This window comes from Xenopus laevis, chromosome 4L (genome assembly GCF_017654675.1).
Source record: "Xenopus laevis strain J_2021 chromosome 4L, Xenopus_laevis_v10.1, whole genome shotgun sequence".
In the NCBI taxonomy this organism is placed as follows: Eukaryota; Metazoa; Chordata; class Amphibia; order Anura; family Pipidae; genus Xenopus; species Xenopus laevis.
Window position 1 is genome coordinate 2,993,044 of NC_054377.1, and position 21,557 is coordinate 3,014,600.

At 43.7% G+C, this 21,557-nt stretch overlaps 1 protein-coding gene across 7 annotated transcripts in view; it reads left to right on the forward strand.

Annotated features, from left to right (window-relative positions):
• The window catches only part of nell1.L (neural EGFL like 1 L homeolog), a 318,833-nt gene that overhangs the window by 29,177 nt on the left and 268,099 nt on the right, over positions 1-21,557 (forward strand). For all 7 annotated transcript variants that reach the window (XM_041589242.1, XM_041589240.1, XM_041589241.1 and 4 more), the window contains 1 exon segment: positions 2,404-2,532. In XM_041589242.1, the coding sequence (XP_041445176.1) occupies positions 2,404-2,532 (129 nt within the window).

The following is a 21,557-nucleotide window of genomic DNA, read 5'->3' on the forward strand; positions in this document are numbered from 1 at the left end:
GATTTGGGGTGAGTGTTTATTTGTACCCTGGGTACCCCTGGAACTATAGCAGGGTGACACCCCAATGTTTCTATATATCTGTAACCTTGTTATGAGCTAAGGGGGCCCAGTCTGAAGGTCAGTTAGGGGGAGATTTGGGGTGAGTGTATATTTGTACCCTGGGTACCCCTGGAACTATAGCAGGGTGATACCCCAATGTTTCTATATATCTGTAACCTTGTTATGAGCTAAGGGGGCCCAGTCTGAAGGTCAGTTAGGGGGAGATTTGGGGTGAGTGCTTATTTGTACCCTGGGTACCCCTGGAACTATAGCAGGGTGACTGTTATCCCAATGTTTTTATCAATAGATATTGGAATATATATATATTGTTTATGTGTGAGTCTGAATGGGTTAAACTTGATGGTCTTTTTTCATCCCAACTTATCTATGTAACTATGTAGCAAGGGCCTCATGACGTCTGTTGCAGTAGATATTGTCTGTACTAAACATAAGAGACTGGAAAGCTGATCCTGCTGCCCCAGACTTTGTATTGACTTTTCACAGGCAACTTGTACATATGGGAATATGGCCGATGTCACATTATGATTTCACGCTGCCACATTTAATGCAACAACTTCCCTGGAGGTGTCAGAGACATATCGCAGGCTTGTCTGTTGTCACTTAGTGACATATCTGTGAATTGCTGTACAATGAAAGAATGATTTGCACCAAAGAGTTGTGAGATTCTGTTAAAGGGACAAAGAGCCTTTATTCATGGTCAGCCTTCTGGTCTCTTTGTATTGGGCAATGTACAGGGTGAAAGCAGGAGACGCCTTGATGTAATACAGCCCAGTCTCTTGATTATAACTGTACGATCAGGAATTCCTTTAACAAAATCTTGAAAGGCCTCTCTTCACAAAGATGGTGTTCAACAATCATAGATGGTCATTTGAGTTCCTCAATGAAACCAGTTTGGTTTCCAGACTCTACTTTATAACTTTCAATGGTGTAACTCTGCATCTATCTAATGCATTGATATACTTCTTGTTGAATTACAAGTATTCAACCAGAATGTTAATTAACCTACAGCATCACTAGTTCTTGTAACTTGTCACTCAACTGTATCTGATAGGGAGTGTGACTATGGGATAGCAGGTATAGTAGGGAGAGATGGTGCCTATAGTAACAGTGGATAATAGTCTCTGGGAAGGGAGTGTGACTGTGGGATAGCAGGTATAGTAGGGAGAGATGTGTCTATAGTAACAGTGGATAATAGTCTCTGGGAAGGGAGTGTGACTGTGGGATAGCAGGTATAGTAGGGAGAGATGTGTCTATAGTAACAGTGGGATAATAGTCTCTGGGAAGGGAATGTGACTGTGGGATAGCAGGTATAGTAGGGAGAGATGGTACCTATAGTAACAGTGGATAATAGTCTCTGAGAAGGGAGTGTGACTGTGGGATAGCAGGTATAGTAGGGAGAGATGGTGCCTATAGTAACAGTGGGATAATAGTCTCTGGGAAGGGAGTGTGACTGTGGGATAGCAGGTATAGTAGGGAGAGATGGTGTCTATAGTAACAGTGGATAATAGTCTCTGGGAAGGGAGTGTGACTGTGGGATAGCAGGTATAGTAGGGAGAGATGGTGCCTATAGTAACAGTGGATAATAGTCTCTGGGAAGGGAGTGTGACTGTGGGATAGCAGGTATAGTAGGGAGAGATGGTGCCTATAGTAACAGTGGATAATAGTCTCTGGGAAGGGAGTGTGACTGTGGGATAGCAGGTATAGTAGGGAGAGATGGTGTCTATAGTAACAGTGGGATAATAGTCTCTGGGAAGGGAGTGTGACTGTGGGATAGCAGGTATAGTAGGGAGAGATGGTGCCTATAGTAACAGTGGATAATAGTCTCTGGGAAGGGAGTGTGACTGTGGGATAGCAGGTATAGTAGGGAGAGATGGTACCTATAGTAACAGTGGATAATAGTCTCTGGGAAGGGAGTGTGACTGTGGGATAGCAGGTATAGTAGGGAGAGATGGTGCCTATAGTAACAGTGGATAATAGTCTCTGGGAAGGGAGTGTGACTGTGGGATAGCAGGTATAGTAGGGAGAGATGGTGTCTATAGTAACAGTGGATAATAGTCTCTGGGAAGGGACATAGATTTTACAGTATTTCTTTATATAAATAACATGGCTGCTCAAAGTCTGTTTTACTCCAGGTATAACCACTACTAAACACATCATGACTAAAGCAGAGGTGCATATAGATCCTTTGGGAACACTGGGCAGCTATAGAAACAGTGAAGGTGGTTTAATTATGTTGTTTATAAAAAAAAATTACCTTTCTCTACGGAAACAAAGTGTGGGTAGAAATTGGGGCGTCGGTGTTATTATGGAGAGAAATTAATGTCTGATTTCTGTTTCTTTCAGTGCTTGGATTGGGGACAGATCCTGATTTACAGATCGATGTAATAACGGAACTAGAATTGGTGAATTCAACGAGAGGAGTGACACAAGTATTCGGGGTGCACAATGGGAGCAAAGCATTTTTATTCCAAGGTGAGTGTTATTTGCTGGTAGAGAGAAGGGCTTTATGACATTTCATTATAGAGTTGGGAATGTGATGTGGTTTTTAACCCAACTGGGGAACTCTGTGATTGGCAGTGAATTCCTTGCCTGGGGCTGGGGGGCTACAGAAGGGGCTTTTGTCTTTAGAACATATAGTAACAAGTGCCTATAACTGCTGCTGTTTCCCCAGTCCTCTAATGGAAAACCTGCTGTGCGTTGTGCCTGTATATTCCATGAATTGTGATTAATAGGAGAGAAACAAGCGTCGGAATCATACGGCCGAGAACAAAGACACATTAGAGCCTTTAGGGATATGTAAGGCATTTGGAGTGTGCGGAATTCTGGAGCAATTTCATTGCTATCCCATTCATCATTGTGTTTGTAGGCTCTTTAAGATCCACTGATGCCAGAAATCCTCATCAGTTATTTAATACAAATTTACTGTATGATCCATTTGTCTTCCAGTCACTTTGATTTAAAGGAATAATAATCCGGGAGAAATGTTTTTGTGCAGAATATGTCGGTTATTTGGGCTAGTATTTCACTGTTGTTAGAGCTGCAATTTGTGTTCAAATTTGTATAAATACTGTTTTCTCTTACTTTAGGCTAATGTGCAGACTCCTTGTCCCAACCCCTGTAAACTTCCAACAGTCTTCTAGTCCCACCCACTATTTAAATGATAGCCTCCTTGCCCCTCCCCTTGTAAACTTCCATCAGAGTCTTCTAGTCCCACCCACTGTTTAAATGATAGTCTCCTTGCCCCTCCCCTTGTAAACTGCCATCAGAGTGTTCTAATCCCACCCTCCATTTGAGTTAGAGCCTCATTGCCCCTCCCCTGTAAACTGCCATCAGAGTGTTCTAGTCCCACCCACTGCTTTAGTTACAGGCTCCCAGCCCCTCCTACTGTAAGCTTCCATCAGAGTGTTCTAGTTCCACCCACTGCCTGAGTTAAAGCCTCCCTACCCCCCCTTATAAACTGTCATCAGAATGTTCTAATCTCATCCTCTACTTAAGTTACAACCTCCCTGCCCCTCCCCTGTAAGCTACCAATAGAGTGTTCTAGCCCCACCCACTGCTTTAGTTACAGGCTCCCAGCCCCTCCCACTGTAAGCTTCCATCAGAGTGTTCTAGCCCCACCCACTGCTTGAGTTGCAGCCTCCCTGCTCCTCCCATGTAAGATTCCATCATTGTTCTAGTCCCACCTGCTGCTTGAGTGACAGGCTCCATGTCCCTCCCCTGTAAGCTTCTATCAGAGTGTTCTACTCCAGCCCACTGGTCAATGAAGGCTATAGGCCATACTGGCCAATCATTTGAGGAAGTCAGAAAAAACTCCAACCTAGGATTCTACAGTTGTTGAACTACAAATCCCAGCATGCCACTGGCAGCCATGGGAATTCCCACTCATGAATGTCCCTTCTCATTCCTCAGAGCTACATTTTTGTACGTTCCTCTATATCTTCTGACCATATAATCTTCTACAATAACCTTTCCCTTTTCTCATACAGCTACGTTGAAAACCAAAGACCGCCCAGATACCCACTGCGCTTGCTTAGACACTCGAGCGACATTACTGGGGCTAATATAAATCGGGGTGCAAAAATTTGCCCCCTAGTGTGTCCTTGGTGCCGGCTCTAGATTTTGAATTCAGTGCAAAGCCTTGTCTACCTGAAATCCCCAAAGCAAGTGCTCTGTAATTAAGGGTGCCATTTAGTGCCCCTTAATTCTCTACCTTGCTCTCCTTGTGTCCAGGGATGAGGCCTACCAAGTCTTCTTTACTTGGATAATTCTTCCCTACTGAATATTGCCACAGTCAATTAATATGTTCTATCTACATTGCCTTCAAATAACATGTCCTGGTGGGTGGATTTGCTGAAAATGTATCTTAACATTGACTTTTTGTTCACTTTGCCCAGCGGTTTTCTCATCCAAAACTAACAACAGCTCTCCAAAGGTGAGGAACTTCCACCCAATGGTGTCACTATAGAGGAAGCAGACCCCCATTGGACTGTGAGGTCCTCTTCCTCCTCCTCACCCTTCTTGTGACCCCACTCCCAGCCTCTCTCCTACCTATTTGCAAGTGAATGGTGCAAAGTGGTGGGGGAGCAGGACGGGTATGGGCTTGTGATTGTGCTTTAGATTTGCGCTAGGCCCCACCAAAGATTTTTTCGCAGGGCGACCCTGTTCCATCCTAATGTCTCTATCAGTTGAACCAGAAAAAACATGAGGAGTCTCACCTATGATTCTCCCCGAGAGCGCCGTAGCAATCAAAATACCACCACCCGGCTTACTGGATAATAAAGGGCCTATTTGTACAGGAAAAAAGGTCAAAAATAATATTCTCCCTCGTTGGGAGATTATTTGAGTAGATAGAATTACCGGAGAGAGCGTGAATTATGTCATTCTATCTACTCAAACAATCTCCCAACGAGGGAAAATATTATTTTTGACCTTTTAATCGCTTTACCGAGAGAGGAAACTGCACGGAAACAGTATCTCGTTGGCCACAGACTTTATATTTTCTACTTTACTTTTCTTTACTTGGGGTGTATGTATTCCAGGAATTGGCTTTCAAAATAACCAGGCGGTGACCCTAGGTAGTGATGGGCCAATTTGGGGGGTTTTCGATTTGCCAAAAAATGTGAGTATTTCCAGCAAAATTCGCGAAACGGCAAAAATTTTTAACGCCGGCAGTTTCTCGAATTTATCGCCGGCGGTGAATCGCGGGAATTCACTGCAAATAAGCGCCTGGCGAATAAATTCGCCCATCACTAACCCTAGGGCAGTGGGTTTCCAATAAGGCAGTTGAGGGTTGGATTGGGTAGAAGGTCCAAGTGGGTAAAAAATAGGGTTGCGGGTCAGGTTTTAAACTTTCCAGCTATTTTTGAGTTTTCTTGAGTTTTCTTGAAATAGTTTGTAAAAACAGAACAATGTGATTTTGGTTATGATCGAGGTTTTCTTATTGAAGGTTTGTTTTGAATATATTTATGTAGGAGATCAAGAGAGGAAAAATTGCAATTGAGTTTGAACGGGATTTCCCCTCCCCCACCATGAAATTTAGGGAATAGCTGGAATTCGGAAACGAATAAATAGGCCTTGGGCAGAACACGGACATCTTTATTTTATCAGCTGCCCTGGGTTTGTACCGCTCCGAAAGAGACCCTGTAGAAGAAGGGGTCTCTGATGTATTCGGTGCCCGAGGGGGGTAACAAGGCGCCAGACATGCAGCGTGTAATGGGGATTTCCATTTGAAAAGAAACTATAACGAAACGCGATTTCCCCTTCTTGTGCTTTTAAGTCTTGCGTGTAATGGAAAGAATTCTATCTGCCAATATATTTCCATTTTTTAAAGCTTAGAAAATCATCATCCCATAAATATTTCTATAGGGTATTTGAATCCTTTTAAATGTAAGAATAGAATTTCTTGCCTGAATTGTTTATCCCTCTACTTAGGTTTTGTGGTGTTAGTGCACAACGCTGCTGCTGATCTTCCCTGAGCATTAACACCCTGTAGGAAAGGAATATGTTTGCAACCATTCAGATTGTAATACATTGAGATATTTACGGCAGAGCAAACCTGAAATCTATTTAAACCAAGAATTCTCTTACCATTAAAGACTATGGGAACCTCTTCCAAAGGGATAAATGTTCTCCATGACCATCAAACGAGTCAAATTGGATGTTGACTGGTGAAGTAACCGTCAGATCTACTCATCCCTCCCTTGACTAAAATGTGCCCTGTTGGTGTTTAATTAGTTTGATCCTTCAGCTGGTATAATATTTTTCCTCACAGAGCAATGGAACAGCTCGGTGGCTCATGCTGTGAGTCCCAAATAAACAGCATGAGTCAATGATTGGAAAACAGCAGCAGGGCTATTCAGTCCCTGTCGGGGAGCTCCAAGCATTTATCCTGCACCTCTGCAATTCAACTGCTCAACATTCCTGAAGGTGCAGAATTTATAGCCGTGAACACACCTGCTCTCCTTGTTATCAGCTACTGACTCCAACTTGTCTTATTAGTGCCCTGGGTACCCCTGGAACTATAGCAGGGTGACACCCCAATGTTTCTATATATCTGTAACCTTGTTATGAGCTAAGGGGGCCCAGTCTGAAGGCCAGTTAGGGGGAGATTTGGGGTGAGTGATTATTTGTACCCTGGGTACCCCTGGAACTATAGCAGGGTGACACCCCAATGTTTCTATATATCTGTAACCTTGTTATGAGCTAAGGGGGCCCAGTCTGAAGGCCAGTTAGGGGGAGATTTGGGGTGAGTGTTTATTTGTACCCTGGGTACCCCTGGAACTATAGCAGGGTGACACCCCAATGTTTCTATATATCTGTAACCTTGTTATGAGCTAAGGGGGCCCAGTCTGAAGGTCAGTTAGGGGGAGATTTGGGGCGAGTGCTTATTTGTACCCGGGGTACCCCTGGAACTATAGCAGGGTGACACCCCAATCTTTGTATATATCTGTAACCTTGGTAAGAGGGCCCAGTCTGAAGGTCAGTTAGGGGGAGATTTGGGGTGAGTGCTTATTTGTACCCTGGGTACCCCTGGAACTATAGCAGGGTAACACCCCAATGTTTCTATATATCTGTAACCTTGTTATGAGCTAAGGGGGCCCAGTCTGAAGGTCAGTTAGGGGGAGATTTGGGGTGAGTGTTTATTTGTGTCCTGGGTACCCCTGGAACTATAGCAGGGTGACTGTTACCCCAATGTTTCTATATATCTGTAACCTTGTTATGAGCTAAGGGGGCCTAGTCTGAAGGTCAGTTAGGGGGAGATTTGGGGTGAGTGCTTATTTGTACCCTGGGTACCCCTGGAACTATAGCAGGGTAACACCCCAATGTTTCTATATATCTGTAACCTTGTTATGAGCTAAGGGGGCCCAGTCTGAAGGTCAGTTAGGGGGAGGTTTGAGGTGAGTGTTTATTTGTACCCTGGGTACCCCTGGAACTATAGCAGGGTAACACCCCAATGTTTCTATATATCTGTAACCTTGTTATGAGCTAAGGGGGCCCAGTCTGAAGGTCAGTTAGGGGGAGATTTGGGGTGAGTGCTTATTTGTGCCCTGGGTACCCCTGGAACTATAGCAGGGTGACTATTACCCCAATGCTTCTATATATATATGAAATTCGGGTCCATATGTTTGAGTGATAAAATTCGGCAAATTTCACAAATAGGATTTCTTTATAATGAGACTCTGGGCGCGCAGCCGGCCGGGGTCACTCTCAGATTATCGGAGAGGAGATTAATATAAAGCTCTTTTTCTGCAGCTTAGTTTCCCTGCTCCCAGTTGGCATTAGTAACATGAGCCAGTTAATACCTGAGAGACAGAACTGTCAGAAGGAAACATTTTTATTTGCTGAGTCAAGTAGAACAGTTTGGAGGGGAAAAGGCTGGAAACTTTGAGAGTTTGTTTGAGATTGGTGGGGAGCTATGTCTAAAAGCTCGGGTGCCATGTTTTATGACCATAATGCACCCCCTGTTTTTGTGAATGTCTCTTAACTGGCACAAGGCAGAGGGTGCACTGTCCTAGGGGTGGCAGAAACTTGCACCCATTTGGGGCCTACATAAACGTACTCTTCAGTTGAATGCAATTTAAAGGAGACAATGTTGGACTGGGGGAGTCTGGACCCATTAGAGCTACCACATCAGGGGCTGCACACGCTCATGGGCCCAAAGCCACCCCAATGGCCCCCTCCCCAGTCACAACTCCCCCTCCACCCACTCTCCCCCCCCATACCTATTTGTTTCTGCCGGTGAGTCGCTCAAGTGGCCCAATTCAGCCCTTAAAGTAGAAAAAACCCTAAATTCAGTGGGCAGGTGATCAAAATATACCCCCCCCCCAGTGACTGAATGATTCTTGTCTTTTTCAAAAAAGGCAACAGGGCTCAGGGCCGTATTTACAATTGGGGTGCCAGGTTCGGGTTACGGTGAAAGTGATGTCACAAGCATGCACGGTACATGGTGACATCACTTCCGCTGACATCATGCACCCATGGGTGTGAAATGGTCTAGGGTGGTACTGGACTAGAAAACAGCCCTGCCAGGGGTAGATTTAGGGTTGCCACCTTTATTGCAGAAACATTCTGGCCATATCAATAGAGGAGAGGCTGGGATCAGAAAAAGTGGGGCAATGATGTAAAAGGGGTGGACATTGGTGCAGAGACGGCAGGTCAGGGCCAATCATGGGGAGTTTGGTGATGCTAACAATGAGTGCAATGGGCCCAACTTTATCCCTGTTTTTCTACCTAGCACACCTTATTATATTAAATGAGCCCTAATGGGGTATATTATTGCTAGAAATAGCACTAACATTGGGGTAACAGTCACCCTGCTTTAGTTCCAGGGGTACCCAGGGTACAAATAAACACTCACCCCAAATCTCCCCCTAACTGACCTTCAGACTGGGCCCCCTTAGCTCATAACAAGGTTACAGATATATAGAAACATTGGGGTGTCACCCTGCTATAGTTTCAGGCGTACCCAGGGTACAAATAAGCACTCACCCCAAATCTCCCCCTAACTGACCTTCAGACTGGGCCCCCTTAGCTCATAACAAGGTTACAGATATATAGAAACATTGGGGTGTCACCCTGCTATAGTTCCAGGGGTACCCAGGGTACAAATAATCACTCACCCCAAATCTCCCCCTAACTGACCTTCAGACTGGGCCCCCTTAGCTCATAACAAGGTTACAGATATATAGAAACATTGGGGTGTCACCCTGCTATAGTTCCAGGGGTACCCAGGACACAAATAAACACTGACCCCAAATCTCCCCCTAACTGACCTTCAGACTGGGCCCCCTTAGCTCATAACAAGGTTACAGATATATAGAAACATTGGGGTGTCACCCTGCTATAGTTCCAGGGGTACCCAGGGTACAAATAAGCACTCACCCCAAATCTCCCCCTAACTGACCTTCAGACTGGGCCCCCTTAGCTCATAACAAGGTTACAGATATATAGAAACATTGGGGTGTCACCCTGCTATAGTTCCAGGGGTACCCAGGGTACAAATAAGCACTCACCCCAAATCTCCCCCTAACTGACCTTCAGACTGGGCCCCCTTAGCTCATAACAAGGTTACAGATATATAGAAACATTGGGGTGTCACCCTGCTATAGTTCCAGGGGTACCCATGGCACAAAGGAGCACTCACCCGAAATCTCCCTGTAAATGGCATTCAAGTTGGAGACAGTAGAAGAAGGTGGAGACAGTAGAACATGGTGGAGACAGGAGGGTATGATGAAGACTGAACTAATGGGGTATATTATTAGAAATAGCACTAGCATTTGCAGTGAAATGTAAGAAGTAGTGTAGTTTCTCTTTAAATCAAGAGCTGCTCATTCCCATTGGCTCCCCAGGCACAAGCTCCCTCCAACCATCCAGTTTACACTTACAGAAAGCATCTCCCCCCTCTTTATGGACTCTTTAATTTCTATTTTGAAAGAAATTTACAGAGAGACATAAACCTTTACGCGGCGCCGTTGCTACAGGCGCAAAGATAAAAGGAGAGCGCGTGGCCCGTTCCATTTGAATCTCGAGAGCAGCGACTTTAATAGAGGGAAAGGGGTTGGATTGGAATTCCTGGCACGTTGCCCCACTACGGATGAACCTGCAGCAGAGGATGCGATCAGACGCGTCATATTTTATTCATGACTTGCGAGGTGCGATGATGAAATAGAGAGGGGAAAAAAAGAAGGAATTCTAAAAATCGTAATTATGGCACCGAGAGGTAAAACCACTTATCACCGTGACGTTCTTTGAAAAAATCCTCAGTCTCTGGAAGTCAGTAGCTTTCTCTTATCTAGACAGCTGCTCCCTTAGCATCATGGGAAAGGGATGGATTGGTTATATATTAGGGAAATGTAACTATTATAACTTCGACTTCTCATGCAAATGGAAGACTCTGGTGCCTTTTGATCTTTCTACAGCACTAAGTTTGTTTGGGGTGAATTCTGCATTTTTCAGTCCACCAATTTGGTCAAGGTTACACTTTATAGGTTTATAGTTCAAAGGCTACTCAGGGCACCCAAATCTCCCCCTAACTGACCTTCAGACTGGGCCCCCTTAGCTCATAACAAGGTTACAGATATATAGAAACATTGGGGTAACATTCACCCTGCTATAGTTCCAGGGGTACCCAGGGTACAAATAAGCACTCACCCCAAATCTCCCTCTAACTGACCTTCAGACTGGGCCCCCTTAGCTCATAACAAGGTTACAGATATATAGAAACATTGGGGTGTCACCCTGCTATAGTTCCAGGGGTACCCAGGGTACAAATAAGCACTCACCCCAAATCTCCCCCTAACTGACCTTCAGACTGGGCCCCCTTAGCTCATAACAAGGTTACAGATATATAGAAACATTGGGGTGTCACCCTGCTATAGTTCCAGGGGTACCCAGGGTACAAATAAACACTCACCCCAAATCTCCCCCTAACTGACCTTCAGACTGGGCCCCCTTAGCTCATAACAAGGTTACAGATATATAGAAACATTGGGGTGTCACCCTGCTATAGTTCCAGGGGTACCCAGGGTACAAATAAGCACTCACCCCAAATCTCCTCCTAACTGACCTTCAGACTGGGCCCCCTTAGCTCATAACAAGGTTACAGATATATAGAAACATTGGGGTGTCACCCTGCTATAGTTACAGGGGTACTCAGGGCACAAATAAGCACTCACCCCAAATCTCCCTGTAAATGGCCTTCAAGTTGGAGACGGTAGAATAAGGTGGAGACAGTAGAAGAAGATGGAGACAGTAGAACATGGTGGAGATAGTAGAACAAGGTGGAAATAGTAGAACGAGGTGGAGACAGTAGGGCATGATGAAAACTGGCAGGTAGGAATAAGACAGTAGGCAAAATGGAGCCAGCAGGGCAAGTTAGAGTCAGCATAACAAGAAGATGACATCAGGGCAAAATGGAGACAGTAGGGCAAGATGGAGACAGTAGAACAAGATGGAGACAGTAGAACAAGATGGAGAGAGTAGGGGAAGATGGAGACAGTAGGGCAAGATGGAGACAGTAGGACAAATGGAGACAGTAGGGCAAGATGGAAACAGTAGGACAAGATGGAGACAGTAGGGCAAGATTGAGACAGTAGGACAAATGGAGACAGTAGGGCAAGATGGAAACAGTAGGACAAGATGGAGACAGTAGGACAAGATGGAGACAGTAGGACAAGATGGAGACAGTAGGGCAAGATGGAGACAGTAGGACAAGATGGAGACAGTAGGGCAAGATGGAGACAGTAGGACAAATGGAGACGCAGGACAAGATGGAGACAGTAGGACAAATGGAGACAGTAGGGCAAGATGGAGACGTAGGACAAGATGGAGACAGTAGGACAAGATGAAGGAAGTTGAGCAAGATGGAGACAGTAGGACAAGATGGAGACAAAGGACAAGATGGAAACAGTAGGACAAGATGAAGGAAGTAGGGCAATATGGAGAGAGTAGGGGAAGATGGAGACAGTAGAGCAAGTTGGAGACAGTTGTGTAAAAGGAGACAGCAGGGTATGATGGAGACAGTCCCCACAGTAAATAGGGAGTGTATCACTATCACTGTATAACTATCGCTTTATCACCGACAGGATCTGTAGACGTTTTCCATAAATCAGGGCATTTTTACAATTTCTTTCTGAAGGTTCTCAGACAATTTCTGTCTCCCAGCGGATCTAATATACATCTGTAGGTGGGTTTGTAGGTTTGAGCCAATTTGGTTTGTTTTATTTTGGGTGCCGGATTCCTTGGTGCCGGGGGAATAGATGCCGGGAAATGATTTATGAAGTCTACACATTTATTTAAATACAGTCACTGACAAACTGATGTTGAGCTTAATGGGCTGTCAGTGCAAAGTCAGGGAGGAATCATCTTAATGCTGAAATCACGGCAGACACCAAGATTTCTGAGGCTTTTATTGGAATAAATTAAGGGAACACGTTTGGCATTTATTAACCTAGTTTTTAACTTCCACCTGCTCTTTTCCAGGTCACAGAAGCTCAGAAATCTCTTAATTTTATTTGTTTAAAATCCACGTTTTTTTAAAAAAAACATAGACCATATCATTGTGCTAAACTCTGTCTTACAAGCTGGGCCGACTCCATGTTTGAGGGTCGGTAATATTGTGTGTCAGGCTGAATCCGGTCAGTTGAGTTTGTTGTGGCTTCTTTAGGCCACAAAGACTTCAGGTAAAGGGTAAGTGGGGACCTTGCTTTTAAATTACACCAATTGGCTACAAAGACTATGACCAATGGGTGAAGCCGGAAATGCCAATGTCAATGGAGCATGTGGTTGTGCATGTGAGCCTGCTCAGCTTGTGGGGTAGGGCACAATCATTCTTATTCAGAACGTTAAAGTTGTCATCAACGTAACTTGTTACACTTTTAACATGGGTCATTATGATAAACTGCAAGGTCGTACATGATACTAGTTTTGCTGAGCTCTAGAATCTGGGGCAGGGATTTGCCTATTATATTAGATTGTTCAAGGAAATCTAAACCCACCTACCCCATCATAGGGTTCCACCTACCCCATCATAGGGTCCCACCTCCCAAACTTTCCAAACTCACTCAACACAGCAGCCCTATTCCATCTTACCAGTCATCTTAAAGGAGAACTAAACCCCCCAATAGGAAAATCCCCTACTTACTACCCTAGATAGTCCTCCTCCCGGCTTCCTCCCCCCGCCGCATAGTTCATTACACCTGAAAGTGTCCCGAATGCATTGCTCACGTATGGGTGCAGAGTAAACACAGAGGAGCTTGTGGGCACCATCTTCCTGATCTTCTTCGTGTCCTCTTCCTTCCCTTCGGCAATTCATAGCACTTTTGGCCACTAGACGACTGCTCCAACTGTGCATGCTCCAATACGGAGCTCTCCCTTACAGGTGAAGACCAAAGATCTGGAAGATCCCATGAGCTCCGCTGCACTTACTCGGCACCGATACGAGTTTAGTTCTCCTTTAAGACAGAGCTGTGCAGCAGGGTTTGCAACTGCCATTTCCAACCACATCATTCCCTCTCCCTTGTTCCCTGGTGCCAATCATCAACCATGAGAACTAGTCAACCAGGACCAGATTGGCCAGTGCTTAGGGGCAAGGGAGTAAATATGGTGGCCACCAACCTCAGTGCATATCTAGGCCATAGGCAGACCGGTAAGGGAGTGCAGTGCCAGTTTAGGGGGCAAGTTTGAAGAATTTTGGGAGTGAGGGGTTCTGTAAGTGTTTCCCTTTAACCAAGGGTTGTAACTAGTTTTAGTTTAGAAAGATTGACCTTCATTGCACGGTCTGAGGTTTCCTTCAACTTCCTTTAACTTTATCATCCAAATAAGCAAAATGTAAAAAAAATGATTTCCCTTTTTCTGTGTAATAATAAAACAGTAACAAACAAAACTCTAAAGCTCTTGCCCGAAACTCCCCAAGAAGTCTTTTTTTGAGCTTCCTTTTGAGCAACCTCAATTTGGGATAGGTGCCTCTCCCACTGACTTATACAAGAATTCGGCAGGTCTGAGATAATGGATTTCAGATTCAGGCTTTTTGCAGCGTATAATAAATCACGAAAAAGTGGTTTTTTTTCCCACCAAAAATTCTAGTTTTTGTCCCAAAAAGCCTGACCAGAAAAATGTGAGGTTTAGTAAATAACCCCCCCAAAGTGTCAGATGGAACCGCCCTCCCCAATGACAGGCGTGGGAGGTATAAACCACATGGGGGTGAGATCTGAAATATATTGTTAATTAAATCAGTGTCATGGATTTAGGGTTATGAAGTCCTGAAGATAAATTTCCTTTACTGGGAGAAAGAGCAGAGAACCGCGTCTCAAGGATATTACGTACCTATCTAGTCCCTATGTTTTCAAGGATATTAGACCCCTCCTTTTAGGCCTAAAATTCACTCAATAATAGTCCCAATCCCCCCTCACTACTAGTGGCCGCCCAAGACCCCAGGCAGTAGCTAACCAGCTAGTAAGACAAGTAATTTGATTTACTCACATGATTCCTAAGCAGGTGATGTGTATGTTTAGTGATACCGTGTAAAGACATCCAGAGGGTTTATTCTAAGGAACGATTGCCGAGATCAAACGCTTCGTAAAAGTGCGTCTAGAGAAAGCGAGAGAGAGAGCTATCATTCAAATCTGGATTACGCGAGTGTACCTCGCAGCTCTATATCTCGCAATCAAACATAATTCCAGCGTGAGTTTTTAAGGATGATCCGTATAAATCCTTGTCACGTTTGGCATCGGGGATAAAGTGCATCATTCATTCTGCTCATAAGAACTGTCGCTTCTTCCTCTGCTGCTCTTTGCTCTGCTGTACATTCAAATTTCAAGGGCGGCATTGTCACCCCAATGTTTCTATATATCTGTAACCTTGTTATGAGCTGAGGGGCCCAGTCTGAAGGTCAGTTAGGGGGAGATTTGGGGTGAGTGCTTATTTGTACCCTGGGTACCCCTGGAACTATAGCAGGGTGACACCCCAATGTTTCTATATATCTGTAACCTTGTTATGAGCTAAGGGGGTCCAGTCTGAAGATCAGTTAGGGGGAGATTTGGGGTGAGTGCTTATTTGTGCCCTGGGTACCCCTGGAACTATAGCAGGGTGACACCCCAATGTTTCTATATATCTGTAACCTTGTTATGAGCTAAGGGGGCCCAGTCTGAAGGCCAGTTAGGGGGAGATTTGGGGTGAGTGTTTATTTGTACCCTGGGTACCCCTGGAACTATAGCAGGGTGACACCCCAATGTTTCTATATATCTGTAACCTTGTTATGAGCTAAGGGGGCCCAGTCTGAAGGTCAGTTAGGAGGAGATTTGGGGTGAGTGTTTATTTGTACCCTGGGTACCCCTGGAACTATAGCAGGATGACTGTTACCCCAATGTTTCTATATATCTGTAACCTTGTTATGAGCTAAGGGGGCCCAGTCTGAAGTCAGTTAGGGGGAGATTTTGGGTGAGTGCTTATTTGTACCCTGGGTACCCCTGGAACTATAGCAGGGTGACACCCCAATGTTTCTATATATCTGTAACCTTGTTATGAGCTAAGGGGGCCCAGTCTGAAGGTCAGTTAGGGGGAGATTTTGGGTGAGTGCTTATTTGTACCCTGGGTACCCCTGGAACTATAGCAGGGTGACACCCCAATGTTTCTATATATCTGTAACCTTGTTATGAGCTAAGGGGGCCCAGTCTGAAGGTCAGTTAGGGGGAGATTTGGGGTGAGTGTTTATTTGTACCCTGGGTACCCCTGGAACTATAGCAGGGTGACACCCCAATGTTTCTATATATCTGTAACCTTGTTATGAGCTAAGGGGGCCCAGTCTGAAGGTCAGTTAGGGGGAGATTTTGGGTGAGTGCTTATTTGTACCCTGGGTACCCCTGGAACTATAGCAGGGTGACACCCCAATGTTTCTATATATCTGTAACTTTGTTATGAGCTAAGGGGGCCCAGTCTGAAGGTCAGTTAGGGGGAGATTTGGGGTGAGTGCTGATTTGTACTGGAACTATAGCAGGGTGACACCCCAATGTTTCATAAGAACTCATAAGAACTGTCGCTTCTTCCTCTGCTGCTCTTTGCTCTGCTGTACATTCAAATTTCAAGGGCGGCATTGTCACCCCAATGTTTCTATATATCTGTAACATTGTTATGAGCTAAGGGGGCCCAGTCTGAAGGTCAGTTAGGGGGAGATTTGGGGTGAGTGTTTATTTGTACCCTGGGTACCCCTGGAACTATAGCAGGGTGACACCCCAATGTTTCTATATATCTGTAACCTTGTTATGAGCTAAGGGGGCCCAGTCTGAAGGTCAGTTAGGGGAGATTTGGGGTGAGTGTTTATTTGTACCCTGGGTACCCCTGGAACTATAGCAGGGTGACACCCCAATGTTTCTATATATCTGTAACCTTGTTATGAGCTAAGGGGGCCCAGTCTGAAGGTCAGTTAGGGGGAGATTTGGGGTGAGTGCTTATTTGTACCCTGGGTACCCCTGGAACTATAGCAGGGTGACTGTTACCTGTAATGGACTATATTTAGAATTTTGGCAGAACTCATACAAGTCTTCTCTTTCACTCAAATGAGAGTGGATTTGGGCATTATCCATTGGTTAACATTGAACCAATTGCAGACTTTACTTTTCCTATTCTACATCCCTTCTTTTCTTCTCAGGATCATTATAGAAGTACTAATTATATAATGACTATGTTAGCAATAATACAATTAATACCATACGCTACAGCAAGTTTTTCCGGCTCATTTAGAATGTAGCGCACGTATACAAGGTGTCGATTAACTCTGAAATCGGAAACTCTTTTTAGATCAAAGCCTCCCTGATGAAATGTGACTCAAATTAATGCAATTTTCCAAACAGAGAGGCGTTATAATTATTATTTTGCAGTTGGAATGGAACTTGCTTGACCAGCGTGGGCATGAGAATTAACCAAATTTACTCACTTGGTTTGATTTATTCACTGAACCAAAATTTCGAAAACCATTTGTGAAAACCATATCACTTCTTTTTTTTTCATTTAATACATTATAATTCTAGTTTATTTTGATGCATATTTAATGTTGTATTTTATTTGTGTAGAAAAGGTCAAAGTTTGCCAAAAAGGCATCTTTGGTTTCAGTTAATCTCAATGATCCTGCTATATATACAAATATTTCACTGAAAAATCTCCTTGGAAATATTCCTGTTTAATTTGTTTGTACTGATTATCGTAGGACAGGACTGAATCTCAGCTGCCATAAAGCAGGACAGGACTGCTGCTTACAATGGGGATCAGATAGGATCTGTGCAGCCACTGGGACAGAATGTTCTGTTATACAGATAGCTAGAATCTCAGCTGCCATAAAGCAGGACAGGACTGCTGCTTACAATGGGGATCAGATAGGATCTGTGCAGCCACTGGGACAGAATGTTCTGTTATACAGATAGCTAGAATCTCAGCTGCCATAAAGCAGGACAGGACTGCTGCTTACAATGGGGATCAGATAGGATCTGTGCAGCCACTGGGACAGAATGTTCTGTTATACAGATAGCTAGAATCTCAGCTGCCATAAAGCAGGACAGGACTGCTGCTTACAATGGGGATAAGATCTGTGCAGCCACTGGGACAAAATGATCTATATTATTGTGCTATAGTAACTGGCTGTTAGAGTTTAAGGATAAAATCAAGCCAGTAAAATTGGGGTCCTAAAGGTTCCTGCAGAGAAACAATTGCAGATCATTGCAGTATAAAGATTTTCCATAAAAAAGTCACAAACTCCACATAAAATATTGATTTGTTCTAAAATAAAGGAAATCTATGCAGTTTAAGTGTGTTCAAGTGTTTGGCTTTGGCTTCTAGAGAAATGCACCTTTGTGGCACCATGGCTGTGTGTAAGCAACAAACATTTCAGCACACTTAGGATGGGGTAGGTATGTGCTGAGTTACCCCATGGGTAAAATAAGTTTTCCTATTGTTTTGTACCTGAGTACCATAGGCAGCTTGATCCCAGTTTTCCAGGACAGAACATTGCCATTTACCTTTAGTAAGGAACAGAAAGTTGACCATTGTCTTCAGTAGAAAGGAACAGGAAGTTGACCATTGACTTTGGAAGTAAGGAACAGAAAGGTGAACATCAATTTTGGTAGTAAGGAACATGTAGTTAACCATTGACCTCAGTAGTAAGGAACATGTAGTTGACCATTGACCTTAGTAGTTAGCAACATGTAGTTGACCATTGACTTTGGTTGTGAGGAACTAAAAGTTGAACAATGATCCTGAAGTTGACCATTGACCTCAGTAGTAAGGAACATGTAGTTGACCATTGACCTCAGTAGTAAGGAACATGTAGTTGACCATTGACCTCAGTAGTAAGGAACATCTAGTTGACCATTGACTTTGGTTGTGAGGAACTAAAAGTTGAACATTGATTCTGGTAGTAAGGAACATGTAGTTAACTATTGACCTCAGTAGTAAGGATCATATAGTTGACCATTGACCTCAGTAGTAAGGAACATGTAGTTGACCATTGACCTCAGTAGTAAGGAACATGTAGTTGACCAATTGACTTTGGTTGTAAGGAACTAAAAGTTGAACATTGATTTTGGTAGTAAGGAACAGAAAGTTGACCATTTTCTTTGCTAGTCAGGAATAGAAAGTTGAATCACAGTGGATAACTTTCTGCATTGCCAGAGGCCCATTTATTCCTGTCCCCAGAACTGTATGCTATATTGCTTCCAGACCCAAAATGATTGATGCTGCTTATAAGGTCTGAAATAAAATTAGTTTTATGGTATCTCTCTGTGCAGGTTATGAGCAAGCTTAGGGGTTATTCCTTCTAAATTGTGCTTATTACAGGGGAATACCTATGTCCTTTAAAAAGCTAAACTTTGAGAACCATGCTGGTTACTCAGGATGAGGAGGTTCCGTTTTTGTTGCAGTTACAGAAGTTGTAACATGACCTCCTACTGGTTTCCATCATTTATTATTCAATTAGTTTGGACATCAGGAGATGTCTCCCTCTTGTGTCATTGTTGTCTAGCTCATTACAACTTCTTCAGCAATTTTACCCCCAGAGACCAACTGGTCCTTTTTTATGTAGGTTAGTCTTAACAGCGTGGAGAAAATAGAACTGGTAGTTATGAGAGTGGGCTCTTAATGCTCCAGCAGGAGTTGAACAAGAGTGACCATCTGTAGACTTTGTTTGTGCTCATTTGTCAAACCGTAGTTTTGTATTTTGACAGTGAGGGTGAATGGGGTTAGGAGTAGCTAGCTAGAACAACAAGGGTTATTTATGTGAGTATAGACCTAAAAGGAAGGAAGGGAAGAACAAAAGAAATGTGTATTTTAGAGAGTTGGATGTCAAAAGCCTCCACCAAAGAGTGGAATAAGATAGAATTTCGCAGGAGGCCACATGGTCCTTCAAGGGCTGTGGTGCCAGAAAGAGACTGTCCTCTTGAAAGTTATTGGCTTCTGTAATGTTCCTCAAATCCTCCGATTAATCGGTAGCAGCGAATGTTCTTCATTCCCGCACGGAAACGCATTGTCATGTCATGGCTAGTGAAATGGGTTAACTGTTCTTCACAGAGATGCCACCAAGAGACATGGGATAGACTAGAGGAAGGAGAACTGAATGCATCTTAATTATCTAAAATGGTCCTAATGTTTTGAGAAGATCCTTGATATACAACAACTTACATCTTATGTTTGGTGATCCATAAAGCACAGACGAGGGGGAACATCATCAAGCAAATGTTTCCTCTTCATATAAAGACCTGGTGGAGGTTCGGCTCTTATTTTAACCCAAACTGCTGGTATGTTGCTTTCTGTTGAAGTTTTTGGTCTATTTTGTGTGCTATATTGTAAGATTTAGAGGAAATGGTTGAAAGACGTTTCTTGATGCTTCATAAATGGATATTGATGATGCAGTAAGATGTCTACAGTTGCATTTCAGAACGTTCAAAGCCAGTCGCTCCCTATGCCTTCAGAATCCGCTATTGAGCCTTGTTGCATTTTATTTTTGAAAACTGCAGGAACACCACTGTCTCAAACTGATAACCATATCGTCATCCCACATTCGCCTCCCCCTGTAATGCGGTTTTACGCTAAGCCTCTCCGTACGGAGGTTTGTTACACTCTTACCGGAGCCGGCTTTGTTGGCAAGTCACGGGAGCTTACCTTTGAAACATTAGCTGCTCACCCCGGTAATTGCTCCGTCCTCTAATTTAATGAAAACCCATTAAACCGACACAATAATTAAAACTAGACATCATCTCAGTAGGAGGCTGGAATATTAAAATGGAGAACATTTGAATTACAATTAATTTTTTTTTTTTTTTTTTGGGGAGTTTTGAAATATGGTGTTTGAAGGATCCTCTAAGAAATGGTTTTAAAGGGAATTGTCATGAATAAAATATCGAGCCGACTCCAATTATTCTATTGTGGCTAAATCATTCTTTAGATGAGACTACAAGGGGAGAGGTGGAGATAATTGGTATATTAACTGTCAAAGTAATAAGTCCCAAGCATGCTGAGAAGGAAGAGGTAAGAGCAAGGGGGGCGGCTATAAAATGTCATTGTTGGCTTTAGTACAATCAAGCTCTCTACACCAGCCCATTCTCTCTTTTAACCCAAGGCCTCTCCTGGTTATCATATTCAACAGCAAGGCTTACATTTTAAATATGAAAACCAGCCTGAGAGTGGCTGGAAAAATACCCAATGAATTTTGCTCTTACCCAACACTAAGTGATGCCAGAGAGTAAGTAAACCAGAGGTCAACAAGCTACTTCTAGAAGGGGTGAAAGACATGGAACGTAAGAGAAAACACAACTTTTCCAGGATCTCTCTCTTCGATGGTCTACTCAAGATTCTATAAACTGGTCTCAACAAGCTGCTCTATAGATACAATCCAAGTTCCCCATCTAAGACACGGTCAAATGTCCAAATAAAACTTTCCCATATTTGAAAATGAATGTTCCTCCACAATCGGTGCATGCACATTGTGTCCATTACTCAGTCCCTAATACCTCAGAACTAAGTGTCCATTACTCAATCCCTAGCACTCTGGAACTACTGTATGTGTCCATTACTCAATCCCCAGTACCCTGGAACTAAGTCTCCATTACCCAATCCCTAGTACCCTGGAACTAAGTTTTATTACTCGATTCCCAGTACCCTGGAACTAAGTGTCCATTACTCAATCCCTAGTACCCTAGAACTAAGTGGTCGTTACTCAATCCCTAGTATCCTGGAACTAAGTGTCCATTACTCAATCCCTAGTACCCTGGAACTATATGTCCATTACTAACTCCCTAGCACCCTGGGACTAAGTGTCCATTACTCAGACTCTAGTACCCTGGAACTAAGTGTTCATTACTCAATTCCTAGTACACTGGAACTGTGTCCATTACTCAGTCCCTAGTACCCTTGAACTAAGTGTCCATTACTCAGTCTCTAGTACCCTGGAACTAAGTGTTCATTACTCAATCCCCAGTACCCTGGAACTAAGTGCCCATTACTCAGTCTATCTATTTGGA